This window comes from Polypterus senegalus, chromosome 14 (assembly GCF_016835505.1).
Source record: "Polypterus senegalus isolate Bchr_013 chromosome 14, ASM1683550v1, whole genome shotgun sequence".
In the NCBI taxonomy this organism is placed as follows: domain Eukaryota; kingdom Metazoa; phylum Chordata; class Cladistia; order Polypteriformes; family Polypteridae; genus Polypterus; species Polypterus senegalus.
The window spans coordinates 91,001,121-91,022,293 of NC_053167.1; the positions used below are offsets into that span (position 1 = coordinate 91,001,121).

At 38.2% G+C, this 21,173-nt stretch overlaps 1 protein-coding gene across 10 annotated transcripts in view; it reads right to left on the reverse strand.

Moving 5' to 3' along the window:
* rnf220a (ring finger protein 220a) overlaps nucleotides 1-21,173 on the reverse strand; it is a 365,947-nt gene that overhangs the window by 17,234 nt on the left and 327,540 nt on the right. For 7 of the 10 annotated variants that reach the window (XM_039736106.1, XM_039736109.1, XM_039736108.1 and 4 more), the window contains 3 exons: nucleotides 8,498-8,606; nucleotides 5,419-5,580; nucleotides 4,473-4,547 (listed from right to left, as the gene is read on the reverse strand). In XM_039736106.1, coding sequence (XP_039592040.1) covers nucleotides 4,473-4,547; nucleotides 5,419-5,580; nucleotides 8,498-8,606 — 346 coding nt within the window. The remainder of the gene's footprint in view (nucleotides 1-4,472; nucleotides 4,548-5,418; nucleotides 5,581-8,497; nucleotides 8,607-21,173) is intronic. The other 3 variants (XM_039736113.1, XM_039736112.1, XM_039736110.1) reach the window with 1 other exon arrangement.

Consider the following 21,173-nt stretch of genomic DNA (forward strand, 5'->3'; position numbering starts at 1 on the left):
TTTTTATTTTATTATTACTTATTTATTATTCTTGCTTAATTTGTTTTTTTTTCTCGTAAATATGACATCTTGCAATGCCAATTGAGCTATATTTTGTGTATGAAAATGTACTATAGAAATAAATGTTGCTGTTGTCCTTTAAGAGTGATTTTAAAATGTTTTTAATTGTACATAAGGCTCTAAACAATCTCATCACCTTTTTAATATTTTGGACTGCTTGTCCCCATACACTCTAACTGTAATCCTAGATCCATTAATACCAGTATTCCAAGAGTGAAGCGGCGCTCTGTTTCTAGGCAGCAAAAATCTTGAATACTTTAGCATCAGAGATATGTCGGACTAGTGCAGTTGAATATTTCAAAAAACTACTAAACCCCCACCTCTTTAAATCCTGCTTTAGTGAACATTTATGAAATCACTAACTTCACTACCACTGCTTCATACTGAGAGGAGGAGAAAACTGATCCTTTTTATTCAATGAAATTCTCTTTGCTGTTTTACAGGCTGGTCACTGATTACTGCTTTTGTCTTTTCTCCTTTTTCCTCACTACCTCCTGGCCTAAGTATGCTTTAACCATCTGAGAACCTGAAGAGTGTCACATGTAGTATCCTGGCAACTGTGACTCATTTATGGACTATAGAATGCCCTGGGGATTCTGGGTGGTCTTTTGGCCTTGGAACCCCTCTGGTTTATTTTTCCAACATCCCATCCAACCAGAGTTTTTATTTTCCTGTAATTAAATCAGACATGAATACATAGTTGTAAGCCGAATTTTCCTGTTTGTATTTAAGACGGATATTAGGATTCTTTACTCTTGAAAATAACTGTTCATTAGTTTTTATATTTTGTTTGTGTAATTATTTTCAACTAATAATAACATTTTAAAGTACTTTGAGCTACTTCTTTTTATGAAAATATATCTAAATAAAACAGAAAAGTTTAAGAGGTTGGTGATTGACAAGATGAAGAACAAGTGGCAACAGCAGAAAAGGACCAAAAATATATGGTGCGAGGGCAAGATTTGGAAGGAGAGAAAAAGAAAAGTAGTGGTGTAATGAAAAGGTATAAAGTACAATAAGAAAGAGAAAATACCTAAGTGGGATTTGAACTGATATTGTGAAAAAATGCTGAATGAAGAAAATTAATTCAGAGTGCAGTTACTGTATTCCTTTTATAACTTGTGTGAAACAGAACCAGAGATTTCTGTAGAAGCAAAAGGATGGTGATGATGAGGGCAGGAAAAGCAGTAACACCACACAAGATTTTGGTGGACATGATTAAAGTACTTCCAGACAATGGAGTGTAATTAGTAAAGAGAGGGTTACAATCAGTACAGACAGAAAACAGGTTACAGGAGAAATGGAGAGTCTATATTAGTAGTAAACTTTAAGAATAACAGAAAATTTCATGAATGTGGCAATTGTATGGAGTGACATTACTGCCTCATTGCATTCAGATCCAGGAAAAAAACAACTGTAGAAGAAAGTATACAGTTGTGCTAGAAGGTTTGTGAACCCTTTAGAATTTTCTATATTTCTGCACAAATATGACCTAAAACATCATCAGATTTTCACTCAAGTCCTAAAAGTGGATAAAGAGAAACCAGTTAAATAAATGAGACAAAATATTATACTTGGTCATTTATTTATTAAGGAAAATGATCAAATATTATATATTTGTGAGTGGCAAAAGTATGTGAACCTTTGCTTTCAGTATCTGGTATATTGTTCCATCAATGAAGGCAAGCCATCCTGGCCCAGATGCAGCAAAACAGGCCCAAACCATGATACTACCACCACCATGTTTCACAGATGGGATAAGGTTCTTATGCTGGAATGCAGTGTTTTCCTTTCTCCAAACATAACCCTTTTCATTTAAACCAAAAAGTTCTATTTTGGTCTCATCCATCCACAAAACATTCTTCCAATAGCCTTCTGGTTTGTCCACGTGATCTTTAGCAGACGAGCAGCAATGTTTTTTTTGGAGAGCAGTGGCTTTCTCCTTGCAACCCTGCCATGCACACCATTGTTGTTCAGTGTTGTCCTGATGGTGGACTCATGAACATGAGCCAATGTGAGAGAGGCCTTCAGTTGCTTAGAAGTTACCCTGGGGTCCTTTGTGACCTCTCCGACTATTACACGCCTTGCTCTTGGAGTGATCTTTGTTGGTCGACCACTCCTGGGGAGGGTAACAATGGTCTTGAATTTCCTCCATTTGTACACAATCTGTCTGACTGTGGATTGGTGGAGTCCAAACTCTTTAGAGATGGTTTTGTAACCTTTTCCAGCCTGATGAGCATCAACAACTCTTTTCTGAGGTCCTCAGAAATCTCCTTTGTTCATGCCATGATACACTTCCACAAACATGTGTTGTGAAGAGCAGACTTTGATAGATCCCTGTTTTTAAATAACACAGGGTGCCCACACACCTGATTGTCATCCCATTGATTGAAAACACCTGACTCAATTTCACCTTCAAACTAACTGCTAATCCTAGAGGTTCACATACTTTTGCCACTCACAAATATGTAATATTCGATCATTTTCCTCAATAAATAAATGACCAAGTATAATATTTTTGTCTCATTTGTTTAACTGGTTTCTCTTTATCTACTTTTAGGACTTCAGTGAAAATCTGATGATGTTTTAGGTCATATTTATGCAGAAATATAGAAAATTCTAAATGGTTCACAAACTTTCAAGCACAACTGTAAGAGTAATTGTGGAACAAAAATCACTGGTATCATGAACTGAAATGGCCAAGCAAGAGTGGTGCAAAACGTGCTTAGTGTTTTTATTCTAAACAGTGCTTTAAAAAGTGCAGCCTTCAATATATAAATAATCCTTAAACAGGTTAAAAATCAAGGCTTAAAGCAGAGTCATTTAAAAAAAAAAATCATGAGCCTCAGTGAATCCTTCTATAACTATGTCTCTGCTGCTCACCAATAAGGTTTGCTCAGCAGCAGGGGATGCCCTCCGGCTTCACTGGGTCATGTCCCCACTGCCAATTCTCAGCATCTGTGAAGACCCTGTGAGCCCTGCTCCCTTCTCCCACTACTTCCCCTTGGCATTCTCAGGGTCTCTTGGAGTGGTTGGCTGCTCCTGAGTCACTTTATTGCTGAGCAGGAGCAACTCTACCCCTGGAGCATCACTCCTCTGCACAAGGCACCTTCTCCAACTGCCATGACTCCTATCTATTGCACCAGTTCTGCTTTGATCTGGACATTCTCCTTCATACTCCTTATCTTCAACTTGATTTTTCCTCCATCCTTTCTTTCTGTTTCACCTTTACTTTTCTTTCTCAGCCTTTTTATCCTGTATAGGTACAGGTGCCTTGATGACAACCAGCCAGGAGCTGATGAAGAAACTAACTGAAGTGATCAAGTCTGCACGTGAATATGAAATAAGCCAATGTCCTCATCAACACCCTGGGGCTGCTCAGCTTCACCGCAAGTGCATCCACCTCCACCAAACATAATTTGCTGCACTGTTTATATTCTTAAAACACACACTGGCACAAACCCTAACACACTTCACCACAAAATGACATGCCATTAAGAGGTGACTCAAAACAGGAATTCGAAAGGAAGGTGCAGGAATGGAATCAAGTGCCAAAATTCCATGTATAAGGGAAAAAATCCCCAGAGGTTTTGGTGGTAACTGCTAATGAAAATCTAAAGAAAAGTAAGTTGAATTAGCCAGGAAAGAATTAAAGCAGGTGAAATCTTAAAAATTATTTTAGAAACTGGACTGAAGAAGTTGAGGAACAAACAAAGAGAAATATAAGCAAGACTGCGAGCAGATGGTGCAAGGTTACAGTGGTCTGGGACAAATGGAGGATTCCACTTATGGTGAAATTACTCCTCTAAAACCAATGGTTAGACATTCTCTAATGTATTGTTGCAGAGAAAGTCTGTGAAACAGTAGCAAATAAGAAAACTAGAGGATATGACGATGAAGTGCCTAAGAGCAATACAGGGTGTAAACCGTACAGATAAAAGGCATAATGAATAAATCAGATAGAAAGTGAAAAAAGAGGGGCTATAAGTAAGAAAACTGAAAGCTGCAAAATCAAAAAAAAAATTCAAAGCTGCAAAAGTATGAGAAAGTGCAAAGAATCAAAAGGGGAAAACTAGTAAAATGGGCAGTGCAGGGAAGTACAAACAGCAAATAAAAAAAAAAAATCAAGGAACAGAATGGATTGTATCAAGGCAGACAGCCGAGAGACAGACGTGGACTTGGTAACATTGAGGTATTGACATCAGCAATAAGATAACCCCAACCTTAATGGGAAAAGGGAATCTATTATTTGCTGAAATCCACTGAACATAAGCGTACATAACTACAAATTACAGAAGATTATTTATATAATAATTTGCACATCCTCCATCTGACATGGCCAAAACAATAACAAATTCTGTAAATGTTTCCTTTTTTGAAATTTTGGCTATATAAGTAAAGTAAACTCTTACCAAAGTTCGAAGCCAGCATTCTTCACAGTGTACATGCCAGCACTGAATTGAGGTTAGAGGCATTGTATAGGAATCCTGGGAATAAAAATTAATTTTATCAATATTGATTTTGCAAGATAAATAACATTGTAACAGATAAAAAGCTGGCTTTATATGCTAAATTAAAACATGAGGCTCAAATTTAAACTAGGAAAAATACTAATAAATTCAAAAGTAATTACTGATTTAATCAGTTAACTGAGAGATGCCAACATTGCTTCAAATATTCTTAATAATCAATTCATAAATACACTTTCAATCTACAATGCATAAGAAGATCAAAATCTTTGCCAAGTGAGGCTATCAAAATGCTAGATTAAAACGTAACTGTGTGAACTTCTTTATACCACAATGTGCATCCTTACTGTGTCTCTCTGAATTACATGTGGCATAAGCCATTATTATTACTATAAATAAAAAACTTCTTTCCACCTGTTGTAGTATATTGCAAAATATTGGATTCTTCACAGAAATTATAATAAAATCTGTGTCTATTAATTCAGAATAAGCCCATTATTCACAATAAGGACCAGACCATTGTTTTTCTGACCTTCAGCATAACAAAAAGCATGCTTACTAAAGGCATTTTAATAACTCAAATAAAAAAAAATTGCATAGCAAAAAAAACGGGTATATAAAATAGCAAATCTTTGTGTTTTACAAAAGGACAATAATTATTGAGATGTTACAAGGATGGGGGACCTCATTGTGTTTCATTAAAATGAGGAGGTGCAGAACTTAATTTTTAAATGCTATAATGATCTGAATCCTAGGTTTTGCTGAACTTTCTAAAATATCCTATGTGTTTGTGTGTGCATGTGACTGTTAATAAACTATACTTTAATATTCCTGGATTAAATAAAATGGCCTTCAGGTTTAACTCTCTCATCAGGTATGAAAGCCTTACCCTCTTTGTTGGGAAAAAGCGACTTATTCCACTGCACCTCATTATGTATCCTCTATAAAAACAGTAAATGTTCAGAGGGAGTTTCTTTGCAAACAGACTGTCAGATTTGACACTTTCGGATTCCACACCCTTGTCTTCAGCACTTGTTTGGAATTTCTTCCTCTGGAAGGAATTCAAAGGCAGCACTGAGCGCAAGAAAGTGGAAACTAAAAGTAGAAGCACTGACACAAAACATATAACTGAAACACAGAAAATGAATACTGTACTTTTTTTTTTTTAGAATGATATTCAATATACACGCTAAAACTCTAAACATTAATGCAATAATTCATGTCAAACTGAAGGTCTATATTTTGTGCATTCTGATATCACACTATTATTTCAAGTGGTATTTCAAATTGTTATAACATAAAATACTAAAACTTTTTCACTGAAATTACACATGTACAGTATATGTTGCAGGCTTTAATTAAATATATAAAATATGTTTCTCATAACCATAATAAATGTATACACTTTGGTACAGGACATGACCTATATAGTTTAATAAATGATTCAAATGCTTAGTGATCTAATGCTGTACAAGTAGCACCAAAACAAATATGCTGCATTAATTGGATACCACAACTGAAAAAATGTCATATACAGTTATAACTGAATTCCTTCACATAAATGACAAGCCATACTGATACTGAGGCTGACATTTCACATTTCAACCACTAGATGTTGCTACAAAACTGCTAAGCCATTATAGTTCTTGCTTGCAATGCATAAAGTTGAGACTTAATTCAATAAATACATAACCAAAAATGCAGTCAATATATTATTGATCTAGGTAGTAGTGCAACAGAATTAAATACAGAGTGTTATACAGTGCCAAACTGGTGAAGCTAAGATATTACACTGCAAATAAATTACAACAATATAGTTCTATTTTCAAAATTAAAAATGACCAATAATGAATGAGACAGATATGAAAAGCACTCTATTATTTAAAAAAAATACAAAATTAAACCATTAACTATTAAATTATTTTGTTGAAATCTATTTCATACTTTTTTTAAAACAGAAGTTTTGTTAAAAATGTGGAAATCCTTGTAACTTTAAAAAAAAACATACCTTTGCTGAAAAGACTAGGTAGAGAAATATCACAGTAACTGCTTTCTTAATAAATAAACTGAAAATTATTTCTTGTGTAAGTCTGATGTTCTGTTGCATGTAGTACCAAAATTCTTATTAGATATACCAAATAGGCAGTACACTTCCAAAGTAAATTACAGTGCATCCGGAAAGAATTCACAACGAATCACTTTTTCCACATTTTGTTATGTTATATCCTTATTTCAAAATGGATTAAATTCATTTTTTTCCTCAGAATTCTTCACACAACACCCCATAATGACAATGTGAAAAAAGTTTACTGGAGATTTTTTGCAAATTTATTAAAAATAAAAAAAAAAAAAATCGAGAAAGCACATGTACATAAGTATTCACAGCCTTTGTCATGAAGCTCAAAATTGAGCTCAGGTGCATCCTGTTTCCCCGATCATCCTTGAGATGTTTCTGCAGCTTAATTGGAGTCCACCTGTGGTAAATTCAGTTGATTGGACATGATCTGGAAAGGCACACAGCTGTCTATATAAGGTCCCACAGTTGACAGTTCATGTCAGAGCACAAACCAAGCATGAAGTCATAGGAATTGTCTGTAGACCTAAGGAAGGTTACAGAAAAATTTCTGCTGCTTTGAAGGTAACAATGAGCACAGTGGCCTCCATCATCCGTAAGTGGAAGAAGTTCGAAACCACCAGGACTCTTCCTAGAGCTGGCCGGCCATCTAAACTGAGCAATCGGAGGAGAAGGGCCTTAGTCAGGGAGGTGACCAAGAACCCGATGGTCACTCTGTCAGAGCTCCAGAGGTCCTCTGTGGAGAGAGGAGAACCTTCCAGAAGGACAACCATCTCTGCAGCAATCCACCAATCAGGCCTGTATGGTAGAGTGGCCAGACGGAAGCCACTCCTTAGTAAAAAGCACATGGCAGCCCGCCTGGAGTTTGCCAAAAGGCACCTGAAGGACTCTCAGACCATGAGAAACAAAATTCTCTGGTCTGATGAGACAAAGATTGAACTTTTTGGTGTGAATGCCAGGCGTCACGTTTGGAGGAAACCAGGCACTACCAATACCATCCCTACAGTGAAGCATGCTGGTGGCAGCATCATGCTGTGGGGATGTTTTTCAGTGGCAGGAACTGGAAGACTAGTCAGAATAAAGGGAAAGATGACTGTAGCAATGTAGAGACACAACCTGGATGAAAACCTGCTCTTAACCTCAGACTGGGGCGACGATTCATCTTTCAGCAGGACAATGACCCTAAGCACACAGCCAAGATATCAAAGGAGTGGCTTCAGGACAACTCTGTGAATGTCCTTGAGTGGCCCAGCCAGAGCCCAGACTTGAATCCGATTGAACATCTCTGGAGAGATCTTAAAATGGCTGTGCACCGACGCTTCCCATCCAACCTGTTGGAACTTGAGAGGTGCTGCAAAGAGGAATGGGCGAAACTGACCTCCATTTTGGAATAAGGGTGTAACATAACAAAATGTGGAAAAAGTGATGTGCTGTGAATACTTTCCGGATGCACTGTATTTTTAAATAAGTATGCTTGGTTTTGGAGTTTGATTAGATTTTACTAATCCTTCTGAAGTGTAATAAAATACACAAATAACATCTATTCCCAGATGTACCTTTTCCAGCTGGCCAGCTATGGTGCAAACATTGTGAAGACTAATTTATCCTCCAATGCCTTGGTTTTGTTTCTGAAGCTGCTATAAATTTTGTGATACTCAGAAAATTTATATTGTTATAAAAATGTATTAATAAGGAGAGATTTTATAATGGTATTTGCTAAGTCTTAACCACAGGTTTTGGCTGGTTACTTAGGTAACTTACATAATCTTTATATTCACACTTATCAATTAAAAATAAACAGAATTGTATCAAGCTAATCCATAAAAAATGAAGTATTATATGCTTAAGAAATAATTATTAACAACTGATTACAAGGCAAAGCAGTTAAACCTACCATACAAATGAGACATTTGTATCGATCTCCTCTTGAAAGCTGCTTCTCTAGCTCCCGGATGCGAGCCTTCAGTGCTTCGAGCGTTGTTGCGGCAGAGTCTTCTGTGATTCTAGAACAAATGAGAAGGAGAACATGGAGGTGTTAAATGTAGGAACAAAACTAAAAAAACATCTCATAAAAAGTAATACAACATTTTATATTTAAAGTGCTAAGCTATGTGTAAAAGAAAGCTAAAGAGATCATGTAACCTTATTGCAAAAAGAATATTTTTTAACTACTCATTTTAAAGTAAAAACAGGACTGAATGATAAACCTTTAAGTGTTTATAGTCACAACAAATCAAATTACTTTAATTTGCGACCACCACAAATCTCTCCTTTCAGTTCAACAGTCTAACAGACTAACTTTAAAATTAGTTCTCATATTGATTATTCTTATTTATTACCATAAAACATGTTGTGAAAATAAGTTCATTTTAAAAACACTTTCTTCTGATAAGGGAGCTGAGCAAAAAACTTCTTTAAGCTTTTATTAACATTCATTACAGCAGACAGTTACCACTAAAAACCTACATAAAATTAAATCACCCAAAAGTGGAGCCATATTTATTGTTTATAAAACAAAGACCTGCAAAGTTTCAATAATAATAAAAAAGAAAAAAATTGTCACTCCCCTACCCATGTCTTGCCTATTATGTCAAATGTTAAGATAAAAAAAACTGAACAAAGCAGATGAAGAATAAACTCCTTTCTATTGACTTCTGAAATACAGCAATAATTGGTATGAATTTCTAATCAAACAAACAACTTTACACCTTGTAAACACTATTAAAATGCAATATACATCAGGTAAAAAAGAAGACAGTTAACAAAAGCATTAACTTATGGTCTTCTATCTTCTTCTAATCCCCTTCTACTTTCTACAAAATATCATGTGATTAATGTGGCTTGTTACTAAATGTGTATTTAACATTGTCTTGAGTATATGAACTTATAATAACTAAATCAATACTCTTTTCATTGATTGTCCAGCAATGCACCAGCATAATGCTTATGGCAATTCTGTAATTTTCCAGCCAGATGAAGTTCTCTCTACAGTATTTTATTGATTTAACATTGCATCATCCCTCCATGCCGGTTTTCATATTAGCCAGTGCATGCTTTTCAAGCACTTTCTGATTCATTAATTTATTACTTGCTTGTACCCCATAATAATGAGGATGCTATTATCATCCTCATCACCTTGTGATTGAGAGGGAGCACAGATGTCAAGCGAACACTGGATGCAAAGGCCTGTGGTGCATTAATTGAGTGCTCAAGAGAAAGTAAATGAAGTAGTACAACCTGTAAAGATAAATCTCTGAAACATTCCCAGTGGCTTAAAATGTGTCTCTCAAATATAATAAAAATCAAAGCAACACAAATGAAAACATTTATTTGGTCTCCAAAAAACTGCACATAAACAAAAATGAAGTAATTTAACCACAGTAATACTATTCAATAACCTATAAAATATCTGCTATTAATTTTACTTCCATAGGACGACAACAATATAACAAATTATGCCTTGAAAGGGGGTTCAACTGATAATCATTGGTGGAGACCATCATAGTTTTTAACTTCCTTATATTATTTGTTATGTCTGCATCATTTGCACATACCTTGAATGGGAACTGTTTCCTCCTGTTAATAATATTGAAAGTACCATATCATTTTAAAATAAATACTTAAGATTTTGTTTGTTGTATTAAATTAAATTATACTGCCTGAGTAATAATAGTTGCATTATAAAACACAAACGGCTAGAAGAGGCATGTTTAAAAGTAATGTGATGAAAGATAATGGCTGGATTTGTTATTATCTGAAAATACAGTATATTTACTACAGAAGAAAGGCAACTTTTTAAATACAAATATACGACTATAGTTCAAAATAACTTAAAAGAGTACTCAAGGAGACACTGTGAGTCTAATAGGCAAAATTAATTATCCCAATGCTAATGCTTAGTAAAATCATAGCTTACACAAATGGAATCCATTAACAGATAATTATTGCATGCAAGAAGTCTCAACAGGCTGGACAGAGCAACTCTAGCAAGCAGTCATTTGTCAAAATGCTGCTGGTCCATTGTCTGTAGTTCACAGAAATGTACCATTTTTGTTTCTCCAATTAAAACGGATCATCGCGATGCTGATGCCATTCCTAGTTGACAATCTCGAGCATTTTAATTAATTAATTTCAGGTTGTGTAAACATGAAATACAAAATTCATTTATAATGCCTAATAAAATATTTAAAAAACACTATTTACAAGGACTTAAGGCCAGTAAAAGAATTATGAAATGTCGAAACTGCAAATTGATTTTATGTGCAAGTGATGTCACTGTCCTAGGACCAAGTTGAAGTAGTTGAGAGGATTTTTTTTAATTTCACATACAGGTGTCAACTTATTTTACGTCATCTCATTCAAAACAGTTAAGACTATCATCCCAAAACTGATTAATTAAATCACATAAATGATTCCTCTTTTGTTTGCACATTTGCTTGCTATTGCATGTTAACCTTACCATACCTTCCCATGCTCTTTGAATAACTTTTACTGCCAAATTTATTTTATATTTTTACTGTATAGTCTATACATCTTTTTAATGTTATTTGAAATCTGTGTTTATTTCTTGTTCAGTTATTCCATTTTTTTGCACAATAAAGATATTTTAAATATAAATTAATTAGGTCAACTGACTCTTTTTCCTTTAAAAAAAAACAACTTTTTTCAGAAAGTTGTTTAACTTAACCAGACATTCTGACCCTTTTAATTTACCTCTATGCTAATTTGTATGACAAATTCTGTTATTTGTTCAGGTAGTATTTTGTATTTCATTGTGTTTTTTGACTGTTATTCTACAGGGTGGGCCATTTATATGGATACACCTTAATAAAATGGGAATGGTTGGTGATATTAACTTCCTGTTTGTGGCACATTAGTATATGTGAGGGGGGAAACTTTTCAAGTTGGGTGGTGACCATGGTGGCCATTTTGAAGTCGGCCATTTTGGATCCAACTTTTGTTTTTTCAATAGGAAGAGGGTCAAGTGACACATCAAACTTATTGGGAATTTCACAAGTAAAACAATGGTGTGCTTGGTTTTAACGTAACTTTATTCTTTCATGAGTTATTTACAAGTTTCTGACCACTTATAAAATGTGTTCAATGTGCTACCCATTGTGTTGGATTGTCAATGCAACTCTTCACACACTGATAGCAACACCACAGGAGAAATGCTAGCACAGGCTTCCAGTATCCGTAGTTTCAGGTGCTGCACATCTCGTATCTTCACAGCATAGACAACTACCTTCAGATGACCCCAAAGATAAAAATCTAAGGGGGTCAGATCGGGAGACCTTGGGGGCCATTCAACTGGCCCACGATGACCAATCCACTTTCCAGGAAACTGTTCATCTAGGAATGCTCGGACCTGACACCCATAATGTGGTGGTGCACCATCTTGCTGGAAAAACTCAGGGAACGTGCCAGCTTCAGTGCATAAAGAGGGAAACACATCATCATGTAGCAATTTCGCATATCCAGTGGCCTTGAGGTTTCCATTGATGAAGAATGGCCCCACTATCTTTGTACCCCATATACCACACCATACCATCAATTTTTTTGTTCCAACAGTCTTGGAGGAATCTATCCAATGTGGGTTAGTGTCAGACCAATAGCGGTGGTTTTGTTTGTTAACTTCACCATTCACATAAAAGTTTGCCTCATCACTGAACAAAATCTTCTGCGTAAACTGAGGGTCCTGTTCCAATTTTGTTTTGCCCATTCTGCAAATTCAGTGCGCCGATCTGGGTCATCCTCGTTGAGATGCTGCAGTAGCTGGAGTTTGTAAGGGTGCCATTTGTGAGTAGCTAATATCCGCCGAAGGGATGTTCAACTAATGCCACTCTCCAGTGACATGCGGCGAGTGCTACGCTGTGGGCTCTTGCTGAATGAAGCTAGGACAGCCACTGATGTTTCTTCATTAGTGACAGTTTTCATGCGTCCACATTTTGGCAAATCCAACACTGAACCAGTTTCACGAAACTTAGCAAGCAGTTTGCTAACTGTAGCATGGGAGATAGGGTGGTCTTGTAGGGTGTCTTGCATTAATAATCTGCTGCAATGACCCGGTTACTGCGTTCACCAGACATCAACACAATTTCTATCCGCTCCTCACGTGTTAACCTCTGCGACATGTCAATGGCTGTAAACAAAGAGAAACTTGTAAATAACTCATGAAAGAATAAAGTTACGTTAAAACCAAGCACACCATTGTTTTTCTTGTGAAATTCCCAATAAGTTTGATGTGTCACATGACCCTCTTCCTATTGAAAGAACAAAAGTTGGATCCAAAATGGCCGACTTCAAAATGGCCACCACCCATCTTGAAAAGTTTCCCCCCTCACATATACTAATCTGCCACAAACAGGAAGGTAATATCACCAACCATTCCCATTTTATTAAGGTGTATCCATATAAATGGCCCACCCTGTACTTCAAATCCTTGCATTTCCTGTATTTGCCTTTATTTAGCTGAATGACTTCCGGCCTGTTGCTCTGACGTCACATCTGATGAAGACCATGGAGTGGCTGCTGCTTCACCACCTGAGGCCACAGGTCCGCCACGCCCGCGACCCTCTGCAGTTCGCATACCAGGAGAAGGTGGGAGCGGAGGATGCCATCATCTATATGCTTCATCGATCCCTCTCCCACCTGGTCAGAGGCAGTTGTGCTGTAAGAATTATGTTTTTGGACTTCTTTAGCGCCTTCAACACCATCCAACCTCTGCTCCTTAAGGATAAGCTGACTGAGATGGGAGTAGATTCACACCTTGTGGCATGGATTGTGGACTATCTTACAGACAGACCTCAATATGTGCGTCTTGGGAACTGTAGGTCTGACATTGTGTGCAGCAATACAGGGGCGCCACAGGGGACTGTACTTTCTCCGGTCCTGTTCAATCTATATACATCAGACTTCCAATATGACTCGGATTCCTGCCACGTGCAAAAGTTCGCTGATGACACTGCTATTGTGGGCTACATCAGGAGTGGGCAGGAGGAGGAGTACAGAAAGTTAATCAAAGACTTTGTTAAATGGTGCGACTCAAACCACTTACACCTTAACACCAGCAAGACCAAGGAGCTGGTGGTGGATTTTAGGAGGCCTAGGCCCCTCATGGACCCTGTGATCATCAGAGGTGACTGTGTGCAGAGGGTGCAGACCTTTAAATATCTGGGAGTGCAGCTGGATGACAAATTGGACTGGACTGCCAATACTGATGCTCTATGTAAGAAAGGTCAGAGCAGACTATACTTTCTGAGAAGGTTGGCATCCTTCAACATCTGCAGTAAGATGCTGCAGATGTTCTACCAGATGGCTGTGGCGAGTGCCCTCTTCTACGCGGTGGTGTGCTGGGGTGGCAGCATAAAGATGAAAGACGCCTCACGCCTGGACAAACTTGTTAAGAAGGCAGGCTCCATTGTAGGATTAAAGTTGGACAGTTTAACATCTGTGGCAGAGCAACGGGCACTAAGTAAACTCCTGTCAATCATGAATAATCCACTGCATCCACTTAACAGGATCATCTCCAGGCAGAGGACTAGCTTCAGTGACAGACTTTTGTCACTGTCCTGCTCCACTGACAGACTGAGGAGATCGTTCCTCCCCCACACTATGCGACTCTTCAATTCCACCCGGGGGAGTAAATGCGAACATTAATTTTATTTTAATTTTTTTCATTTTTATTACTATTTAATTTAATATTGTTTCTTTGTATCAGTATACTGCTGCTGGATTATGTGAATTTCCCCTTGGGATTAATAAAGTATCTATCTATCTATCTATTTAAACGTTTTATGCTAACATTATCCAGCAGTATCCAATGTTGTGTATTTGATCTTTTTTCCTGTGAACTGCTTTGAGCAGTGGAAAAGTCCTATATAAATAAAATGTATTATTAATGTCACTATTACTTTATCCGAATAAAATGGTCCTCATCAAAAGAAATATCACAGCACAACTACCTACTGATAACTTATATAACTGGGCCAACAGAAGCACCTATTCAGTCTGTAAAGTACATGCCCAAAGATTATACTGTGATATATACTGTAACTGTGATAATTTTTAAGTACATTGTAATATAACGTTTTGATCATACTGCCTACCCCTATTATATATAACACTCCCATATACATGTAACAGAAATACAGATTCCACAGACACCCCCTTGGGCAAGTATCACAGCTTGTAAACATTTTTTGTAGCCAGATAAGAGTCTATCAATTCTTTTCTCTTTAATTTCTTTTTAAATCAGATGTTAGGGTATTTTTGTCCATTCATCCTTGCCAAAGGCTTGTAATTCGGCAAGATTCTTGGGCTGTCTTGCATGCACTGCTCTTTTGAGATTTATCCACAGATTTTCAATGATAATTAGGTCAGGGGACTGTAAGGGCCATGGCAAAATGGTCAGCTTGCGCCTCTTAAGGTATTCCGTTCTAGAATCTGAGGTGTGCTTCAGATCATTATCTTGTTGTAGGACCCATTCTTATAAACTTCCAATTTTTTTTTATAGATGGTGTGACATTTGCTTCCAGAGTTTGCTGGTATTTATTTGAATCCATTCTTCCCTCTACCAACGACATTTTCCTGTGCCACTGGCTGCAAAACAAGCCCAAAGTATGATCGATCCACCCCCATGATTACAGTTGGGAGACATGTTCTTTTCCTGAAATTAGGCACCCTTTTTTCTTCAAACATACTTTTGCACATTGTGTTCAAAAAGTTCTGTTTTGACTTCTTCAGTCCAAAGGACTGCATCAGGCTTGTTTTGGTGTTCATTTGTAAACTTCATGAACTGAATAGTGTGGTTAGAATGCAGGAAAGGTATTCTTCTGCTGACTCTACCATCTATATATATAATTCACTAAGGCAAGACAACCATGAAAAGCACGCCGGAAGGGGCGTGGATTCACTAAGCCGACAAGTGAGACACCTATGGCGCACGAAGGAAGGAGCCACGCCCACCAACTCCATTGGATACAACGACAACTCGCAGGGCCACGCCCACCAAGTCGGACACAAGGACACAGAAAAAGTGGAGTCATTTATATTCATCTGTCGTGGAGGCCACATGCGGTGCAGGGCAGGTTAATGTCATGTTCATGTCATGCACCTCCGAGCTACGTTGTCTGTTCATAGAGGCATGTTTCTCGTGGAGGTGAATCGCCATATGCAGCATGTGAGAGGTATCTCATGGGATCTTTAAAACAATCCTTTACAACTGAGGTTAAAACACAATGAAGTAAGCAGTCTTTAAAAACCGATTTTTCGGTTACAACGCATGACTGCTTGCACCATAGCAAACTGTTTTACACACTACATACAGCAATTCGCATCCGCGACAAACATGCGTCTTCTTAGATGCTCCTGCAGGAACACGGAAGACGCTTTTCCTACCCACCAACACTCCTTTTCACCGCCCGCGTCTACCCTCGCTCTCTAGGCATTCACACTGCCTGCCCATGTGCCCGGACGCAAAACTCACCGACCACCCAGTTAGCCCCTTTCGCCTGTGCTAGGAGTCCACATGCACGCCTAAGCCACGTTGACTTTTCATTATTCTTTTGGTTTCGACACCATGAAAACCATGCGAAAGGAACAACGAAGCCCCGCCCAGAAACTCTACCCCTCCTCCCACGTGCTCAGGAACGCACCTCAGACCACTGCCCGCCAAATCAAACAGCTCATCAAACACATACTCACTCGCTTTGGTCTGTGCTCGGTCCAAACCAGCTGTGAGCCACGTTGACTATTCTTTTGCCCTCCATGGCTGCAAATGTATTTCATGGAAACAACAATTCTTTCAATGTTATGGAAATTCCTGCTTCAGGTAACTGTTTGTTTCTGTCAGTCGGGTTTTTTTGAAGAAATGCCATTGACGAAACTGTTGCTCTCAAACTTCATGACATGGCTCTTAGCTTTGTTTGCCAACATTGGGATAACTTCGGTGACGTGGTGTCCGTTGTTCTTAGTCACAGAGGCATTGTTATACAGTCTGCTCAACAATACGCTGATTACATGAATACGTCCGACTCTATGGTGCAGCGTGTCAAACGGTTTCGAGGGTATCCCATGGGATCCTTAAAACAATCCTTTACAACTGAGGTTAAAACACAATGAAGTGAGCAGTCTTTAAAAACTGAGTTTTCGGTTACGACGCTCCACCACGTGCTCCATGGCAAACTGTTTTACACGCTACATACAGCAATTCGCATCCGCGACAAACATGCGCCTTCTTAGATGCTCCTGCACTTTGTTCACACCCTCCCACCTCGCTACTACCGTGGTCAGGTGTCTTGGTGGATTATATATAGAAAGGCAGCCGAAACCGCACAGAGCAATGAAAAGTCTACAGTTCCATCTTTTCATTCACTTTCTGTTGTATCCTCAAACCCTCCTTTTTTAGACAACTGCGTCTTTCCAGAAGTGTTTAGCATTAAATAAATAATTATGCATGACATTGACCGTGTGTCTACCCGGCGTGGTAAGCCGTTGAGCCCCATTCGGCTGCAAACCGTGGAATTCCCACTAAGTGCGACTCATACGCTCCCCAGGGCCGATCCTGGCGACGGGCAAAACGTGCCCGCGCATGGCGCCAAACTCAAAGGCGGCCGTTGAGGAGACGTGCAGCAGCCGGCGACGCTGCGACCGGCGGCTGTCCGCCTTTGAATTTTAAAGTCTGAGGGCGGACGACTATAGCAGCGGCGGCGCTTGCAGTGAGCAAAGTTTGACAAAGTTGCAGTGGCGTGTATTGTAGTCGATGCGTTGATGCCTATTAGGGACTCCACATACATAGCGATTTGCTCACGCGAGCGGGCGCAAAAGCCTTTGATGGTCGCCGACTCATCGCATGCTCTGTCTGAACGGTTCCATTGCTTACCATGCGTTTACGACATGCTCTCTAAATGTGTGTAGTCTCTTAGTCAACGCGTCGCTAAGGCTTATAGATTTCATGTGAGACGCGACGTTCCTCAACGGGATTGCGAGTCAAGAGAAGCGGCAAACGGGGCTGCGGCGATCTCTGAATTGACTGTCACTGTGTGCAGAGCTGCCTGTCGCTAGAACGATTAAATAAACCGCTTTCTAATCTAGGCTGGTTTGGTTTGAAATTAATCGTTTGAAATTAAATTTTATTTATACATCCCGACTCTAACCCTAACACCGTCTTAATCCTGTTTGAAGTAGTACATGTAATAGTAATATCCGTCATATCATAATAGAAAATAGGTACGTAGGGCGGTGAAACCACATTCGCACAAAGGCGGCCGTCTACCCAGGATCGTCCCTGACGCTCCCACTGGTTGCGTCGCGACAAACATGCGTCTTCTTAAATGCTCCTGCACTTTGTACGCACGACCCTCCCACCTCGCTACTACTGTGGTCAGGTGTCTTGGTGGATTATATATAGAAAAGCGGCCAAAACCGCACAGAGCAATGAAAAGTCCACGTCAGTCACATGTACATCTGGACTGTGTAAAGACGACGACTCAAGTGACAAGTTGGAGGTGGGCACATGACCGGGCAGTACATACTGAACGAGAAATCAGCAGACTAGCATGACGGACGGAGCTGAATGGACGTCCTTCTCTCCTCCGCTCCACTCTCCGTGCCGTGAACCCCCATCCCTCCGTCTGGCAGCAGAAGGCGCGAGGACGATCCGCCGGTTTTCAGTCACGGACGATTGTGTGTTGGTTCGTTCCGTGCATTGTTACAATGTTGCTTTTCTTGCCGATTTATTACATTACCGATTTTTCAAATGTTAATTTTCTCCCTGTGCTTAAAATTCATTAAAAAACCGGCCTGATTATGCGGCGTATGGTACGCCGCGGGTTGGCTAGTGAAGTTCATATTTGTTCAGGTGTCACGTGCAATGTAGAACCATGCACTACCACCTCAGAGTCTGCTAAATCTTCTTGAAGGGCTTTAGTAGTAAAACTGGGTGTTTTAGTTGCCTTTCTAGCAATCCAAAGAACAGTTCTTTCAGAAAGTTTTCTTGGTCTCCCAGACCTCAACTTGACCTCCACTGTTCTAGTTAACTGCAATTTCATAATAACATTAAGAATTGAGGAAAACAGCTACCTGAAAATGCTTTTAAGTGCCAAGAATCATCATCAACTGATGGATGACTGTGGAAATGCCCTCACACTAGAAAAAAATGCTGTGTGGGGTTTGGTGAAATGATAAACCCTGAGCAGCACTCATAAAAAATAAAAACACAGGACGTCACCAGTGGACAATTCCACACCAGGGGTCTCATTTACAAAACTCTGCATTAATTCAGGGTGAAAATATAGCTATGCCAAAACACAGAAGAGATCTGCACATAAAAAGAAAAATCTGCTGTATGTCAAATTTTCGCAATTTACCTTTGTAAATTTCAATCATCCTGTAAAAGTGTGCATGTGAATTCTTCTCAAAACTGTAGAGCTCAATTGATAAAGACTGCGAACAATGCACTCAATTAGTGGAATCCAAGCTTCATTCAGCTTCCATGAACAGCATACATCTTTGGATTTGTAATGTTTTGAAAAAACTATTTTTTAACATGTCTGTTTGTTAATCTCCTTAATTAGCCTATTCTAAGAAAACTATTCACCTTTATTTCATTGGCATGCTCCTTCGGCCAGGAAACAGGATAACAAAAAGCTCATAAAACAAAATATGCTATTAGGAAAACAATAGACGTTCAGCCGCAAAATATGTCTACAGATCTTACTAACATATACCACTTAGATTAATATGTCATTTTGTTAAACAAAAAAAAATACATCCTGACTACCACTATTTAGACTTGTATAATGTAGCTACAGATGAAATTCTACCTTAGGCACCCTACTGAAATATTAAATACGTACTCTATATACGGTCAAAAGCTGAAGTGTATACACTACATCTACCTTCCGTCTCGAACCACTTTTAAGACTTATCTATTTAACAAATATTTAAAGTGACATGGGCTAATGAAAATGGACTTCAGCATGACCATATGTTTAAGGCTCAGAATTTCAAACATAAATTGAATTACTCGAGTGATGGTGTAGGGTGGCTTTGTATGGGTGGAAATTGCACAATTTTTCACTCTGGTTTAAGGGATTGACTCCAGGAGTGTGGGGTATGAGCATCATCATTTATAAATTGAGGACAGATTCAATTATCCTCTGAAGAACATGGAAATTTTAACCATTGTTTCAACTTAAGCATGAAATTTAGCGACAATCAGATTGCTGGCACTGAAAGTCTCATTTATCTTACTGGAAAAAAAAGCAAGGCTTTGAGCCTGACCTTAGAATTTAAAGATTACCTAACTGCTTAAGGAATGCATCAGCCAATTCTCCAACAAAGCATACATATACTCTGTATTTATTTATATATAATGTATATGATCTTATCAGGTGGAAATGAATGATTGATGTTTCCTACCTAATATAATATTAGAGTATAACTGAATATGTGAACATGTGTGTATTCTTAAAAAAAAGCATATAATGAAAAAAATGGATGCTGCTTAAAAGGAAATTTTGAAAAACATTTTATGAAATTCAACACCAAGATTATTTTATTTCCATTTGTTAAAATCATTTTTATTTCTCTAATATTTCCACCCTTACAGCATTGTTTCAACTTTATGAACTTGTGACCATTTCTAAATTTTATGACTTACCTCAATAGCGTTTGTTCTGAAAAGAATCAGTTCAGTATTTTTTGGTTAGAAAAACGGCTATTTGATTAAGAAATGTATGATGTGTCTACATAGCATAGGCTCATAAAAGACTCAATGAGCCCCTTTATGTTCTACCCTTCTATACCTTCTGAATGTTTCTTAAAATGGACGTCACTTACTTTGTAGCACTGTCTATCTTTTCAAGGAACTGGCTGTATACTTTGGCAGCACTATGTATTTTATACATAACAAGTACATCACAAGACCTTATAAAAGCAGGTAATTCATACAGCCTTCTAGACATTCGATAAGTAGCTGTGCCAGCAAGCGTTCTTGTTGTATTTTACTTACTGAGGTAGCCAGATAGCACCTTTCAGCAGAAACAAAGTTGAAAAACTCTTGACCAACATAACCATAATTAAAACTTCTTTGGTAAGTGTGTGTTTATTCAGCATGTCATGGTCCTCAATATCACTATTAAGCTCTGTATGATAGCAGTTACATTATCCATTATCTGTCACTCGATTAACCATGAGCACAAAAAAAAAATTGTGCATGCCAGCACTTACCTATTACTGTACTATTATTGCCATGCGGTATGCTGTGAGCTATGCACACTGGAACAACTCATCCTTGTGCTAGCGCGTAGTGATCTTCCTCAGCACCACATATCATGCCGCATCTTGAAATCACAGTGTCAGAGACTTAACTTCAGTTTAAACAGTGTTTCGTAGCTTTTTTTCTTTTGTTATAATTAATCTACTATGCATTGTTGTGGCCAATAAATGGAAATAAGCATGTAGTGTTGAAATTGTCACAAAAATTGAAATTATTAAACATTTACAAAATGGTGAACGTTGTTTCAAGTATTGCTTCAATTTACAGAGTAGAAAGAACAACAGTGAAT